The sequence below is a fragment of the Podarcis filfolensis genome (assembly GCF_964270895.1).
Source record: "Podarcis filfolensis genome assembly, chromosome: 8".
Classification (NCBI taxonomy): Eukaryota; Metazoa; Chordata; class Lepidosauria; order Squamata; family Lacertidae; genus Podarcis; species Podarcis filfolensis.
The window spans coordinates 81,994,442-82,011,863 of NC_139611.1; the positions used below are offsets into that span (position 1 = coordinate 81,994,442).

A 17,422-nucleotide genomic window follows, 5' to 3' on the forward strand; every position below is an offset into this window, starting at 1 on the left:
GCTGGCTCCCTCGGCCAATAAAGCGAGATGAGCGCCGCAAACCCAGAGTTGGTCACGACTGGACCTAATGGTCAGGGGTCCCTTTACCTTTTACCTCGGGTTAAGTAATTAATTCGTTCCGCTGGTCCATCCTTAACCTGAAACAGTTCTTAACCAGAAGCACCACTTTAGCTAATGGGGCCTCCTGCTGCCGCTGCACCGCCAGAGCACAATTTCTGTTCTCATCCTGAAGCAAAGTTCTTAATCTGAGGTACTATTTCTGGGTTAGCGGAGTCTGTAACCTGAAGCGTATGTAACCCGAGGTACCACTGTATTCTCTCTCTCTCTCTCTCTCTCTCACACACACACACACACACACACACACACACACTGGGCTGTTCAAATGGGATAATGCCTGCTCTTCCTTCAATCCTCACCTCAGTGGAACACTTTAAGAATAACCTCCCTTGTGCCATTCATTCACACAACATACCCGTATCACGGTCTCTTGCAACCTGAAGTTCCCTCAGTGGGCAATTCCTGTTCTCCTTTCCAGTCCCATTTCAATGTGACTGTATCCTACAGGTGACTACAACAGAATTCCCAGCCCAGCTCCGTTGCTGCACCTACCCCCATTGCAATGGGACATTTCTCCTGGCGGGAGTGCATGCCGCATTCTCCTGCCTGCAACAGATCTCCCTTTGGGATCATTCGCCTTTCACAACCCAGCAAAACCATCTCAAGACACAATGCCTATTTGCCCTCCAATTCCATTGCAAAGGAATGTTCCACCGCCAGCCAAGGATGTTTTGCAACAGAGCATTCACGGCTGCAATGGAGCGTCCCTGAAATGGGCAGAGGCCGCACTTCCCTTCCTCCTAATGGAACTGGTCCACAGGGCATCTCAAACTGGGGTCCATGGACCACTAGTGGCCTGTGAGCATCATTCAGGTGGTCTGGAGTGGGCCTGCAAAAATACAATTAAAAATCATACAACATCTAGCGCAGTGCGTGATGCGTGATACGTGCTACAAAAGGCAGGCAAATTCATAAGTGTCCGCCAAGACCAGGGGTCAGCAAACTTTTTCAGCAGGGGGCCGAGCCATGGTCCCTCAGACCTTGTTGGGGGCCGGACTATATTCGGGGGGGGGGGGGGAATGAACGAATTCCTGTGCCCCACAAATAACCCAGAGATGCATTTTAAATAAAAGGACACATTCTACTCATGTAAAAGCTCGCTGGTTCCCGGACTCTACACGGGCTGGATTTAGAAGGCGATTGGGCCAGATCCGGCTCCTGGGCCTTAGTTTGCCTACGCATGTAAAAAGGTGAAAAGCTTCTGGGAGATGACATATAATGAGAAGAAAAAAATGTTGAAATATACATTTATAAAGAAACCAGAAGCATTCTTATTGGGCATTGTAGGAAGTGATATAAACAGAAAGGAATGTAAGCTGTTTTTATATGCAACAATGGCAGCATGAATGTTATTGGCCCAAAAATGGGAGCAAGAAGAATTACCGACAAAAGAAGAATGGAGGATGAAATTAATGGACTATGCAGAATTGTACAAACTAACAGGAAGGATTCGAAATCGGCGGGACCAGAAATTCACAGAAGACTGTAGTAAATTTACTGATTATTTGAAAAGTATTTGTGGTGACCAGACTACGTTTGTAGGTTTGAAAGAAGTTTTGTGAGGAGTATTATTGGAATTATTGCAAAAATGGATAAAGGGGAGGAGGATTAGTTATGACAATTAGAGGTAATAAGAATTTAAGAAATGCATAAGAAGTGATTAAAACGGTGGATCAGCAGAGGTGCTGAGGGAAGTCCAAAAAAGATTGTAAAAATGATGAAGATTTGTGGTATGTATTATAATTTATATGTTAAAATTAATATAAAATATTTTTTTAAAAAGTTTGCCTACCCATGGCCAAGACCCTCAGCGATTTTCAAGCACTCTGGGGGACAAGGGCAGTTTGGGAACCATCAGAACAGAACATTATCTTACTGTCACTGACCAACAGCTTATTGTCATTGACCAACTACTGGGTCATAGAATCATAGAGTCATCTGTTCTAAACCCCAACAATGAAGGAATCTCAACTAAAGCATCCCTCACAGGTGACCATCCAACCTCTGCTTAAAAACCTTCAAGGAAGGAGAGTCCACCACTTTCCGAAGGAGTCCGTTCCACTGTCCTAACACTTCTTTCTGGCTGATCTTGTCATTGGTTGGGAGTCAGCTTCGCCTGCTGAACAGCAGCCTGAAGGAGAAGGTGGAATGATGCCACCTGCAGCTGATCGGCCTTCAAGAACAGGAGAAGGCACTGATGAGAACCAGCAGGCTTCAGCCTTCTTAAGCAGAGCTCTCAGCAGCAGTCAGATGCTGGAAACAACACCTGTGGTTCCTGACCCTGCCTTGCCGTTTCCTGCTCTCCATCTAGACCCTTGTCTCTGTGATCATCTGGATTCCCTGACCTCTGGGTCCCCTGACTTCATATGTGGATTCTGCTCTCAGGCAAGTGTTCCTCGGAGACTCCTACCCCCTTGTTGATCAGCAACAGGGCCCGGACGGGGCTATGACAGCTCTTCCTGATGTTTAGTCAGAACCTCCTAACTTGACACCCATCACAATGCATTACCTGCCGCAGGGGGTGAGGAACGTGTGTGCCTTCAGATGTTGTCGTATTACAACTCCCATCGCCTTTGATGACTGCTGGTTGATGGGAGCTGGAGTCCAAGAACATCTGGAGGGCCACAGTTTTTCCCAGCCCTGATCTACCAAACATCTCCTTGTTGTCCTAGGATATTCTTCTCCTTAGCCACCGCTGAGACCTTCCCTGTCTACCTTGTGGCCGCCCAAGTACTCACCCTGACCAGACGGGCTCTCTTGACCAAATCGTTAAGCTTCCTCAGGGCAGAATTCCGGGGCAGGTTCTGGATGTCCGTGAACAAGTCCTGCTCCTCGAGCTCAAATAACCGTCGGTTATCGGAGATCATCAGGGGCTCCGACCAGAAGGACCCGATGTAGACACGCAGCACCTCGGGCGTGTTGAACACTTTGCCCAGCGACCACATGAGGGCGCCGTAGACCCGCATCAGCTGCTGCGTCTCCACCATGTCGGCCTTGTTCAGGACCACCCGGATCTTGTCCTCGTTGCCCTTGAGGGCCCGGATGGCCTCCGAGAACTCGTCTGAGATCTCCAGCTTGTGGGCGTCAAAGAGGAGGATAATGAGGTCCACGCGCTCGGCAAACCACTGCAACACCGCCGGGAAGTCGTAGCCTGCGGAGGAGAAGAGAGAGCCTTGTGGAATAATGTGGGATGTGAAACGCAGAGCAGTCAAGTACAACATCCCTAGAGTGGACATAAAAAGAGGATGTCTGGACCAGCCAGTCAGAACTTCCTGCTTCCTCCTAGGCTGGGACAGACTTCCTCTACATGTGACCAGAGGTGGGCGTGGCCTCACCTGTGCAGGTAACTAAAGCATAGGACTGGCCGCCATCTCTCTCTCTCTGACTACATTTGTCGAAGAAGCAACATCAGCTTAGCCTAAGATGCTCTCTTGGCTTCCAGCCAAGAGAGGTCAAAGGGACTATCTCTTTATGGGATAGATTCCAGGTATATTACTTTTGTAACTTAAGTCTGCCTTCTGGGATCCATCTGTGAACAGAATGAGTGAGTGAGTAAACTCTTTTTATACTTTTATAGAAGACTGTGTCGTGTCTATTTCTTTTATGAGGGACTAAAGGGGAAATTACCAGGTAACTTATTTTAGAGGCTTTAGCAAGCCTGAGCAAACGCATCCGCTGTGCAAGTTTAAAAAGGGGAATGTTACTCTGCTAAATTGTTGAACTTGTTAACACAAGTTGGAAAGGATATAATTAAACAACATATCCTCTCCTGCATCCCTGAACATTCGCACAAATAAGAGGTTATTTTGCACACACACACCCCTGCAAAGTGGCATCTTGGCTCACTTTAGGGAAAGAAGCAGCTTAATGGTGGTTGCTGCCATTTTTATTTTTAAAATTTTATTTATGCTTTTCATGTTTATACATTTCACTGATTTTACAATCATTTTAACATTTCAAAACTCGGCTTTCTTCCCCCTCTTTCTGCGGTTCTTTAAATTTATTTTTAGTATTTTCTGCATATCCAAATTAACTTAATTTGCTCATTCATCTGCTTTATATATATATATATATATACTCTTATCAAACTGCAGGTTATTACAATAATCCTGCCAATGTTCTTATCTGTTTACAATATATCTATGAATATTCAATCATTTCCATTCTTTAATAAAAAGTTTGTTATCTTGATTTCTTATTCTTCCAGTTGCCATTTCTGCATATTCCATAAGTTTTTGTATCCATTCTTCCTTTGCTGGGACTGCTGCTTCTTTCCATTTTTGGGCGAGTAACGTTCTTGCCACTGTAGTAGCATACATAAATAATTTCTATACAATTTAGGTAGTTCTGTCCCTATAATTCCCAAAAGGGTTGCTGCCATTTTTGAAGGTTTAGCTGCGGACAGACTGTGCCTTTAAGACACATGACTATCCCAAAGAATCCTGGGAATGGTAGTTTGCCCCTCAACAGAACAACAATTCCCAGGACTCTTAATAAACTACAGTTCCCAGAATTCTTTGTGGGAAGCCATGTCCTCTAAATGTGCATGGAATGTGCTTTAGATCTATGGTGTGGATCTGCCTCTTGCCAGACCAATGGCCCATTGTCTTACTGTTGTTGTTGTTTAGTCATTTAGTCGTGTCCGACTCTTCGTGACCCCATGGACCAGAGAACGCCAGGCACTTCTGTCTTCCACTGCCTCCCACAGTTTGGTCAAACTCATGCTGGTAGCTTCGAGAACACTGTCCAAGCACCTCGTCCTCTGTCGTCCCCTTCTCCTTGCGCTCTCCATCTTTCCCAACATCAGGGTCTTTTCCAGGGAGTCTTCTCTTCTCATGAGGTGGCCAAAGTCTTGGAGCCTCAGCTTCAGGATCTGTCCTTCTAGTGAGTACTCAGGGCTGATTTCCTTCAGAATGGATAGGTTTGATCTTCTTGCAGTCCATGGGACTCTCAAGAGTCTCCTCCAGCACCATAATTCAAAAGCATCAATTCTTCGGCGATCAGCCTTCTTTATGGTCTAGCTCTCACTTCCATACATCACTACTGGGAAAACCATAGCTTTAACTATACGGACCTTTGTTGGCAAGGTGATGTGTCTGCTTTTTAAGATGCTGTCTAGGTTTGTCATTGCTTGCTTACTACTTGCTTAGTAAGTTGTCTTACTACTGTCTGCAAAATAGCTGGCTGTGGACTTGATAGGAGTCTTTCCGCACCCTACCCACAGCTGCCGGGGATCAAATCTGGGGCCCCTCTGGTTTTTTCCCTTTGCTCTTTGTCTCCGCTCTTAATAAAGCTTCTTAATTTAGAATCTAGGGCTTGACTGTAAACATTAAGACATCTCAAGGATTTTTGCGTTGCGTGCCAAACTGCTGTTTTGTACTACAGTATGGAATGGGTTGAACTCGCTCAGTGGCAAGTCCTGGGGAGTTAGCTGGTGTTTTCTACCACCACAGACAGAAAGTTGCCAGTCTTGTTCCCCTTGGTCAAGACCCTAAAAGGCAAGGATAGCCAATGTAGCGCCTTCCATATGCTTTGGACTACAGCTCCCATGATCCCTGACCATTCATCATGCTGGCTGGGGCTGATGGGATTTGGAGTCTAACACCACCGCCATGTTGGCTGCCCCTGATCTAAAGTGAACTGAGGGGTAATGTCAGCAATTAAGTACAGTGGTATCTTGGTTTACGAACTGAATCTGTTCCGGAAGTCCATTCTTAAACCAAGGCGTTCTTAAACCAATGCGTGCTTTCCCATAGCAGCGAGGGACTCAATTTACAAATGGTGGAATTGTAATGAAGTTAAAAAAGTTTTGAGAAATGATATACAATGAACTGAAGAAAATGTTCCATCTAACATTTGTTAAAAAACCTGAAGCATTTTTGTTAGGGATTGTAGGAAAAGACCTGCCAAGGAAGCTGAAAAATTTCTTCATGTACGCGACAACGGCGGCAAGAGTCTTAATAGCACAAGGAAAGAAGAACGAGGAAATCCCAACTGAAGAACTACGGTAAGAAACTGATGGACTATGCAGAATTGGCAAAATTGACACATAAACTAGGGGACAAGGATAACTGTGACTTTAAAGATGAATGGGAACCCTTTACAAAGTACTTAAAAAACAACAAAGTGAGCTGGACCCCTTGGCAGGTTTTGAATAAACACTCACAAACTTTTTATTGACAATAACCAGTCAGATAAATTAAGGATCATTACAGTTTTGTAACATGCAGAGAATAGCAGTTGTAGAGAAACCAGAGATTGGAGCTCAGGGAAGTCAAGGAGGGAGGGGTGGGTGGGTTATTATATGGGGGGGTATGGGGGGGGAAATCAAGGATGATATGTTTTAAGATAATATGTTTTGTTTAAACTCTATCTCTGCACAATTATATACCCCTCGGTCACGTCCCCTGCTCCCAGCAACCTGGGTGCCCCTCTTCCTGTCCAGCAAAAGCAGTCCGCCCGCCCCGCAGCCTCTGTCCCGGACTCTCCTTCCCAGCCCCCTCCCTCTTCTCCATCCCTGCCAAATCTAAACAAGCTCTGCAGCTTTCGTAGCTGTTGGATCAGAGCCACCCCTCTCAGCCTCTCTCACCCGCCTCTTGGCAGCCGAAGTTCAGAAGGGCTTATTCCACAGCACCAAAAAAGGAAACCGAGCCGTTCCATAGGAAAGTCTGAGCAATGAGCCCTCATTGTTCTGACCGATTAAAGAAAAATAATAAAGATGGGAGATCTTAAATAAAAGAGGCAGGGTTGGCCGGCCGCGCAGCCTTATCTTAGAGAAGCACCGGCGGGAAAAGGGGTTGCCAGAGGTCACCCGAACGATGGCGTGTGCATTGCCCAAGCGGAATATGCTGCTCCGGATTGGTGTCGCAAGACAGAGATACAGAAGGTCAAGACAAAGGAACCATTCTCTGCTCCCTGGTTTGCCCCCAGGGCAGGCCTGGAAAGGATGGCGGGACAGGGTTTAAGCCCGTGTGAGCTCAGGCAGAGGGGCAGGTTCCCTTTCTGAACATCGCAGCTCAGCCCCCTGGAATATGCGCTACAATAACAAAAGGTGAAAGTGCCCCTGGGTGTGTGCAGAGTGCATTTTGCCTCACCACTGAGCAGCTAGTGCCAGGCTGTACTGGGCTGGGGGGCCTGCCCAAGTATTTAAGGAATTAACTACTGCAGTATGGGAGTCGAGGCAGGAAATTGACAGTCATGGCTAATGCGCCCTTGTTACCCTTGTCAACTACTGCATTTCCGGTGAATTTTACAAACCACATAACCTCTCCCTTCTTGGACACAAGAGCAGGATTAAAATAAATATATATATTGAGATTCCTGCAAATTATGAGTTTGCAAAGTGCTGCCTTTTGCAGGTTTCTTTCCTTTCCCCTTCTGGTTTATTAGCACACCAGTGATAAGGGCCCAACTTTCTAGGCAGCCAGCCCATGCCAGTGCCTGCCCTCTGGATGATAGCAGGCTCCAGGGTTCTGGCCGGATCCAGACCCAATTGATGAGCAGCCTGTGGCTGGCAGAGAAAGAGATGGCCCAGGAGAAGAGTGGGTGTCTAAGGAGCGAATGTATCTCCTTGGAGAAGGAATTTCCACCCTTCCCTAGTTTATTTAGTAAAGCAGAGGAGGTGGTGTGAAAACAAATGTTTCTAAGTCTTTCCTGCAAAATGTAACTGACTCAATGGAATCTGAGCAGACAGACACACCCAGTGCTGTCAGAGGCACAAGAATTCTCATGCATGACTCCTGGTGAGAGATGTGAGGTTATTTGCATTCCTGTACATGGAAGTTGTCTTTGTCCATCGAGTTTTCTTGGCAGGGATACTGGAGTGGCTTGCCGGTTCCTCCTCCTCCATAGCTATGGCTATGGTTTTCCCAGTAGTGATGTATGGAAGTGAAAGCTGGACCATAAAGAAGGCTGATAGCCGAAGAATGGATGCTTTTGAATTATGGTGTTGGAGGAGACTCTTGAGAGTCCCATAGACTGCAAGAAGATCAAACCTCTCCATTCTGAAGGAAATCAGCCCTGAGTGCTCACTGGAAGGACAGGTCCTGAAGCTGAGGCTCCAATACTTTGGCCACCTCATGAGCAGAGAAGACTCCCTGGAAAAGACCCTGATGTTGGGAAAGATGGAGGGCACAAGGAGAAGGGGACGACAGAGGACGAGATGGTTGGATAGTGTTCCTGAAGCTACCAGCATGAGTCTGACCAAACTGTGGGAGGCAGTGGAAGACAGGAGTGCCTGGCGTGCTCTGGTCCACGGGGTCACGAAGAGTCGGACATGACTAAATGACTAAACAACAACAACACATGGAAGTTGGAGATTTCAGGGCCACTCAATGCACCATTGACTGGTGGGCAGTGCCCCCGAAGCTTACGGCATAGCTAGTTTCAAGCAGAAGTGCTGCCAAAGTTCAGAATGGCCTGGTTCAAAATGCCGGTGTGGTGCAGTTGTTAGAGGGCTGGACTAGGACCTGGGAAAACTCGGGTTCGAATTCCCACTCGGCCACGAAGCTCACAGGGTGACGTTGGGCCAGTCGCTTCCTCACAGCCTCCCTTACTTCACAGGCCTGTGGGGGTTAAATGAGGAGAGGGAAAGGACCATCTATGCCACCTTTAGCTTCTTGGAGAAATAAGCAGGATATAAATGCAACAAATAAGTTGTCTGATTCGCAACAACTCATGTGCTTTAAGAAACTGAGCACCACATCCCTGAGGTCTTCTCCTACTGAGATGGTACAAGAAGATTCTCCGTGTGTGCGGCCAGACTGAGTGTCGCTGCTTTGGATGATATTCTCATTGTTCACTGTAAGATTATATGACCAGACCATGTAACCGACCAGCTTTTGACTTGGCAAATACAGTGGTACCTCGGGTTAAGAACTTAATTCGTTCCGGAGGTCCGTTCTTAACCTGAAACTGTTCTTAACCTGAGGTACCACTTTAGCTAATGGGGCCTCCCACTGCTGCCGCACGGCCGCGCGATTTCTGTTGTAATACTGAAGCAAAGTTCTTAACCTGAGGCACTATTTCTGGGTTAGCAGACTCTGTAACCTGAAGCGTCTATAACCTGAGGTACCACTGTATCTTCTCAATATGGGCCAGCTCTTTCCATTGTTTCTCACTGCCCTCCATCCAGAACTTTGTTTCCAAGTTCGTTGTTTTGGGAGAAGGGAAGCGGTGCCCTATAGTTCCTAAGAGTCAATGTCGTAAGGTGCATTTGTGCGGCACCATTCTATATCATTTGCTGCGAATCGCAGGTGAGGTACAGTACAGTGGTAATTCGGGTTACAGACGCTTCAGGTTACAGACTCTGCTAACCCGGAAGTAGTACCTCGGGTTAAGAACTTTGCTTCAGGATGAGAACAGAAATCGTCCAGCGGGAGGCCCCATTAGCTAAAGTGGTACCTCAGGTTAAGAACAATTTCAGGTTAAGAACGGACCTCCAGAAAGAATTAAGTTCTTAACCTGAGGTACCACTGTACTGTTGTGCTCAGATCCTGGTTTGGGGCTTTAGACAGACTTCTGGATGGCCACTGTGAGAGCAGGCTCCTAATAATAATGATGATGATGATGATGATAATAATAATAATAATAAACAAACAAATATTTATAGCCCGCCCATCTGGCTGAGTTTCCCCAGCCACTCTGGGCGGCTCCCAATCAAATGTTAAAAACAGTACAGCGTTAAATATTAAAAACTTCCCTAAACAGGGAAGTTTTTAATATTTTAGGCATTAACATTATCTGCTGGGATGAACTCTTGATAATGCTAATAATCTGGACCTGCCAGGCCTGTGGAATTGCCAACAGCAGCAAATTTCAGCAACCAGCAGAGCAGCCACGTTGGGCCAAAGCGCATCAGTTATAGCTCAGAGGTGGAACATCCGTTTTCCATGCAGAAGGCCTCTGGTTCAACCTACTGCCTCTCTAGGTAAGGGCTGGCAATGGCCCTTTCCTAAAATCCCGGAGAGCCATGCTTGGAAATACTGACTCAGTAGAAGCCAGCTTCCTATGTGCAACTCTGTGTATGAAACAAAGCACTGTTGTGCGGTTAAACCAATCGATTTGCGTCGGTTATAATTGGAAGCTCGTGGTTTTGCATCGTGGCGTCGTGCCTCGCTGGGTTTTGCTAATGAACAAATCCAAACCCCGATTGGGAAACCCAGTTAACTTTGGCGCATAGGCCAGCAAACGGCTTGGATTAGATTGCCAAATTAGCAGGGGAAAGGGGAGTTTCCCTCCACCAAGATGCTTAAGAAATACCAAGCAAATTCTGAACTGAACAGGGAAGGGTTTCCAGCAGAAGAGGGAGTGTGGAATGTGCTGGCTTGGCTGGAGGGAGGGATGGTGGTGAACTGCTCCCCCTTCGCCCCAGCTTTTATTGCTGTTGCTGCATCTAGAGTTGTTTTGCCGTGCAAAAGAGAAGGAGGGGAACCCTGCGCATTTTTATACAAAGATAAGGAAAAACACGGCAGCCCTGCTCTTCCAAGGCATTTTTCTTTGGTTTATGCAAACACTGATACCGTGTTGTTATGTACTGAGTTCAATAGGGTTCAAATTGCAGCAGTCTGATTGGTCCTAGAACAACAGGATTCAGAATGCAGCAGTCTGATTGGTCCTAGAACAACAGGATTCAGAATGCAGCAGTCTGATTGGTCCTAGAACAATAGGATTCAGAATGCAGCAGTCTGATTGGTCCTAGAACAACAGGATCCAGAATGCAGCAGTCTGATTGGTCCTAGAACAATAGAATTCAGAATGCAGCAGTCTGATTGGTCCTAGAACAATAGGATTCAGAATGCAGCAGTCTGATTGGTCCTAGAACAACAGGATCCAGAATGCAGCAGTCTGATTGGTCCGCAGGAGCCACCCAATCCAGCTCCAGGTGGAAATGAATCCGCAACCTGATTGGCCTACAGGAGAATCCCAAAATTAGCCAATCACGTGGGGCCCATTGTGTAAATAATGTATATAAAGCAGACAGTTCGGGGGAACTTCCATTCCTCACTACTATGAGCTGAATAAAGAGCATGAAATCCACTCTCGACTCGAGTATATTTCATGTGTTTTAATTTGTTGGAAGCTGCCCAGAGTGGCTGGGGGAACCCAGTCAGATGGGAGGCATATAAATAAATTGTTGTTGTTGTTAGTGATGGTGGTGGTGCAGGGAAAACCAGATACAAGGCAGCAGAGGAAGATGTCCAGGGCCCCCAGTTAGCAGAATGAGTAGGAGAGCACCCCAACCTACAGCAAAGACTGCCTTACCAAAGTTTGGCTGCGCAAACACACCATGCATTTCAAGCACCTAACCTCCCCCAAAGGATCCTGGGAACTGTAGTTTGATAAAGGTGCTGGGAATAGCGGCTCTGCAAGGGGTAAACTACAGCTCCCAGGGTTATTTGGGGGAAAGCCATGCACATTAAATGTGCTTTAAGTGTACAGGGCGTGCGCAGCCTTGGTGCCAGGCAAAAAGGAATCTTTGTATATTAGAAAGATTATGAAGCCCACAGGTGCGTTTCCAAAGCCAGATGGTTGCCTTTTGGAGCTTTTGAGCGAAGGCTGGCAGCGGCAGCGGCGCATCCCCGAGAAAGAGCCGTAATTCACTTTGAAGGGCAGGCGGCTGACTCCGGCTTGTGCCGACTCGCTGCGAGGATTTCCTCTCTGCTCAGGAATCCCATGGATCCCTGGCTGTGCGCAGGAGAGGGAGCCAAGGAGCAGGGCGGGATCTGGACAGGCCCAGGCTGGCAAAACCATAGCACAGAAGGAGAAGCTTTTACCATCCGTGGGGGGAGAAATCTGTCCTGATCCGCAATTGGTTTTTTGTTTTTTTTAAGGGGGAAGATTTAAAAATACTAACAGCTCCTCATGCCTGAAGGCAGAAAACAAGAGGCCCATACTTTTATGGCGGTGAAATCTAGGCATGTGTAAGTTGTAAGCAATGACAAACCTAGACAGCATCTTAAAAAGCAGAGGCATCACCTTGCCAACAAAGGTCCGTATAGTAAAAGCTATGGTTTTCCCAGTAGTGATGTATGGAAGTGAGAGCTGGACCATAAAGAAGGCTGATCACAGAAGAATGGGTGCTTTTGAATTATGGTGCTGGAGGAGACTCTTGAGAGTCCCATGGACTGCAAGAAGATCAAACCTCTCCATTCTTAGGGAAATCAGCCCTGAGTGCTCACTGGAAGGACAGATCCTGAAGCTGAGGCTCCAATACTTTGGCCACCTCATGAGAAGAGAAGACTCCCTGGAAAAGACCCTGATGTTGGGAAAGATGGAGGGCACAAGGAGAAGGGGACGACAGAGGATGAGATGGTGGGACAGTGTTCTTGAAGCTACCAGCATGAGTCTGACCAAACTGCGGGAGGCAGTGGAAGACAGGAGTGCCTGGTGTGTTCTGGTCCAGGGGGTCATGAAGAGTCGGACACGACTAAACGACTAAACAACAACAAAGTTGTAAGCTGCAAGCAGCCCAGGAACCTCGTGCATTTTGGTGCTTTAAGGAGTTGCAGTTTCTGAGGTCCCCCCAGCTGGAGGTTTGCTGAGCTTTGCAGAATGTCATACCATACATGGTTTTGGGAATGTGCATCCAGTTTAGTGGTAGGCTGCAAAGTTTTGCAGCCTTGAGTTAGGCCGCTAGATGATGTCGGAACAGCTACTGGCCGATGGGATTCCCCCCCCCCCCAAGAGCAAACATAAAAGAGGGGGTGTTGGGGCTCGAGGAAGTTGGGGCTTTCTAGCTCAGAAGCCCTGCTTGGCAATCCTAAACATACACAAATTCACTAGCAAGGGAGGTGTACTCCACACATGCTCAGAAGCACTCTTTTTTATCAGCACCACCTCATGTACCATTTGGGAACCAAAGGTTTGCTCTGAAAGGCAGCTCTGTTTCAAACTAAGTCATCGCGCCAACCAAATTTGAAGTGGAACTGCCTTAGAATGCAAGCATTTAATTATTAAATGGATCTTGTGGTGTTGTTCCAGCCTGTCTATAACATGTTTGTGCAAAGTTTGGCTGGGCAGGTTCAAGAGGATGAGTTGGGACAGAGATCGCCAAACAGAATGTGCCACCGATTCAGAATCAGATTATTGTGGAGGGCTATCATATAGTAGTAGGAAAATAATAACAGTAATACAGTGGTACCTCGGGTTACATACGCTTCAGGTTACATATGCTTCAGGTTACAGACTCCGCTAACCCAGAAATAGTGCTTCAGGTTAAGAACTTTGCTTCAGGATGAGAACAGAAATCGTGCTCCGGTGGCGCGGCAGCAGCAGGACGCCCCATTAGCTAAAGTGGTGCTTCAGGTTAAGAACAGTTTCAGGTTAAGTACCGAACCTCTGGAACGAATTAAGTACTTAACCCAAGGTACCACTGTACTGGTAATATTATCTCCCTGCAAGCAGAAAGTTAGCACGCATCAGAAAAAGAGCCAGTGTGGTGCAGTGGTTAGAGTGTTTGACTCGGACCTGGGAGAGACCAGGGTTCGAATCCTCACTCGACCATGAAGCTCACAGGCTGACCTTGGGCCTCCCTCCCTCTCTGCCTAACCTACCTTACAGGGTTGTTTTGTTGCTTAACTGAGGAACCACAGAAACCACCTTGAGCTCCTTGGAGAGAAAAAGGTAGGATAGAAATGCAATAAATAAATAAATAAGGAAGGCAAGAAGACGAAAGTAGAAGCTCAGAGCTCTTGTCTGCTATGCTGGTTTTCTGTTTGCAGGGAGCTTTCTGGTGCCCTGCAGATGTTTTGGACTACAATTCCCATCAGCCCCAGCTGATGAGGCTGCTGGGAATTGTAGTGCAAGGCACCTCCAGAGCACCAAGTTGGCGAACGACTGCTGCAAAGGGCCATTCGGAAGCACTTATAATGATTTTTCTGCCCGCCGTTGCCATTGCATGGCTTGTAATTTTTATGACTTCTTCGATTTCTGTGTAATTTGCATAGCAACGTCAGTTGCACCACCTCATTCTGCTGCAAATACAAAAACACAACAAAACCCAAGAGGCAGCACACCAGCTGGAGGACGAGGGGAGCTGGGGAAGAAGGCCTTGCAACAGAGGGCTGCCCGTGCATTTTGTTTTGCATGCCAGGCTAATCCCAGCGCTTGCTCGGCCCACCCAGTTTCCTAGTTACAACTACCTTTGTATCTACACATGTGCACGCTTTGTGCTGCCCTGGAAATGTGCCCTTCCTCCTCCGTCCCTGGCATGCAGGAGACATTCCTCAGCGTTTCGCAAGTGAATCATCTGTGCGCTCCGTTGCCATGGAGCAAGGGCTGCTCTTTCCCACAGACACACGACTGGCGGAGGATTCTCTCCCGCTCCCATTTGTATCACAAACTCTCTTAAAGTCCCTCCTGGGGCCCCCGGTCAGGGAGGCAGGCTTCTGTGCCAGCTAGGCCTCACCCAGGCTTTGGCCTGCAAAGTCATAATGGCCCATGGCAGGGGCGGAGGGCCGTATGTCCTCCTGGGACAACTTTGAGGGCCACAGGCCAGTGGTGCCTCTAAGTTTAGCACTCTCTGGAACTCAGGGCTTCACACACTGGCGCCATTCATTGACCAAGGGGCTGCCCACCATTGAGGGGGCTTCATGGCGAGGGGTGGGGGAGAATAACCATTGGCCTGAGAAGCAGCTGCTGTAGAAAACTTACTTCACCCTTCGCTGCTAGAAAGAAGACACATTAGAACTCTTAACTAATGCTGGAGGGTGTTTTTTTTTCCTCCTTTCCCTCCCAAACCCTTTTCCCTTCATGTCATGTCTTTTCAGATGGCAAGCCTGAGCGGCAAGGGCAGTCTTACTCCCGATCATTATAAGCCTTTCTGGCTCACGAGCGGGGTCAAATAAATGACTATAAGAATGAATGAACGAGGGGGTCACATGGATGCACTCGGAGGCCTAGGTTTGTTGGAGTAGCTGCGACCTAAGATCAAGCTTTGCCGTCAAAATCCAGTGGTTGCGAAGCCCTCTAGAACACGACATCAAGCCTAGAGCAAAGGATCAAAGACTGTGGTCGGTGGGCTTCATCCAGGTGGTTCACAGCTACCTCCACATTGATTTTTAACTGCAATTTTAAAAATTGCTTCTTTTGTTCCGCATATTGCATTTCATTGCACTACCATTCAAATCTGACAGAATGCAGATTCTAAGACTAGAAAATGGAATACAGGATAATAAATGAAAGAAGCAATAGAAATGCAATAGAAAAACCAATAAGTGCTCTGCCGTTTTCAAGTACAGTGGTACCTCGGGTTACATACGCTTCAGGTTACAGATTTCGCTAACCCAGAAATAGTACCTTGGGTTAAGAACTTTGCTTCGGGATGAGAACAGAAATCATGCTCTGGCGGCGCGGCGGCAACAGGAGGCCCCATTAGCTAAAGTGGTGCTTCAAGTTTAGAACAGTTTCAGGTTAAGAACGGACCTCCGGAACAAATTACTGTAAGTACTTACCTGAGGTACCACTGTAGTCTTGAGTTGGGGGGAGTTGAGCATAGCTGTCAACTTTTTCCTTTTTTTAAGGGAAATTCCCGTATTCCGAATAGGATTCCTCGCAAGAAAAAGGAAAAATTGACAGCTATGGAGTTGGGGGACCCCCAGGCTAGAGCATCTAGTGCGGGGACTAATGGGAGTTGTAGTTCAAACCATCTGGAGGGCACCAGGTTGGAGAAGCCTTGCCCCAGGATGCTGGACTAACACCCTGTTGCAGGAGAAAGCTCACAACCACACACCATGCTACAGGGGTCAGAGGAGTGTCTCGTCCACAAGAACGCAGATTCTTGGCTAACGCTCCCAAATAAACAAGGCCATTTGTCCAGGGCGCAAAGCCTTTCCCAGTTTCCACTTCGCCCTGTTCGCCGAGGCGGGGTCTATCCAGATTCCCCACATACTTTCATGTATAAAACGTGGAAAGAATGCAGCAAACCTGTGCTATCTCTGTACAGGGTTCTCCCATGGGTGCCCCGGCAACCAAAGAAATATTGGGAGAGAGAGAGAGCTTGAGAGAGGCCTGCCTCTCAGCGGGAATTAAAAGCCACCCAGAGCTGACCCATCCCACGCAGTGGAAGGCAAAACTCCCAAGGGGAGATGAGTACAGGAATGTGAGCGTCACAGGAAAAGCATGAAAGGGCTCTCCCCACCCTATCCTCTTGGGGGGGACTTTGCGGGGAACATGTCTGTCCCAGTTGTGTAGGAAAAGAGCTAGATGCCCCATCCCCATAGCTGTCAACTTACAGATTTGAAAATAAGGGACCAGCAGCCTCGAAAATAAGGGACCAGCAGCCAAAATAAGGGATCAACAATTACTTTTATAAAATACATATTTTGTTGCGTGCAAATAGCTTTAGATACCTATTAGGTCCATAAATTACCATATAGCATATATTCAACACAAAAAAACAGCAACAATTTGTTGTTGACAAGGCAAGTTGGACATAGAAAGGGCCCCATTACCTTCAGTAGCTTATTTAAGAGACATCATCAATAAGGGACAGCAGCGGGACATGGCGCTGGAATAAGGGACTGTCCCGCCAAATAAGGGACGCTTGACAGCTATGCCCATCCCTGGGAGCAAGGCCCACTAAATTCTCCCTGCAAGCAAAGGCTCCTTGCGGCTTTCTCTTCTGTTCATCCCCAACAACAACAAAACCCCCCTGTGAAATAGGAGCTCCTCCAGGGTCACTGTTTATCCAGCATTCACAGACCCCTCCAAGTGTCCCAATTTTCCAGGGACAGTCCCGGATTTACAGAAGCTGTCCCGGTTTCTGATTCAGTCCCAGAACGTCCTGTGTTTTCCTTAGGACGTCTCCCATGACTTGTGTCCTTCATACACCCTTCAGACATTTTTGGCATCCCCTTTCCCCATCTCCCCTGGTGTATGCTCACATCTGAACTCAAGAGAGCCCTCGACACACCTTGGAATGAGGATAGCACATCTTAGAACGGCTTTATCTTCTCTCTCTCTCGCTCTCTCTGGCACATTCTGTTCCCGCTCAATAGCTGCCTTTGTAACCAATTCCTTCCTACATCTGCTAAATGTTTCCTTGCATTTTGTAATCTTTGTGTGTGTGCGCGTGCGTGTGTTTAGCTTGTGCGGCCAACACAATTTGCCTAGCGGGTTGTGAGATGTACCCTACTGCCCCTTCTGCAAAGCCCCCACTCTCTGGACCTCTTGACAGCAGCCTTGCAGACAAAGCCAAACACAGCTTGTCAGCCAAATACGGGGGCCAGTCGTGGACTCTATAAACAGCCTCATTTTTGCCATCTGCCTGGGAATGCAAAAAAACCAGGAGGCTGCATATCAAGCA

The 17,422-nt window shown here is 47.4% G+C and overlaps 1 protein-coding gene across 1 annotated transcript in view; it reads right to left on the reverse strand.

Annotated features, from left to right (window-relative positions):
* The window catches only part of EHD2 (EH domain containing 2), a 57,330-nt gene that overhangs the window by 15,902 nt on the left and 24,006 nt on the right, over window positions 1-17,422 (reverse strand). The window contains exon 4 of the mRNA XM_083627435.1: window positions 2,856-3,268. Coding sequence (XP_083483561.1) covers window positions 2,856-3,268 — 413 coding nt within the window. The remainder of the gene's footprint in view (window positions 1-2,855; window positions 3,269-17,422) is intronic.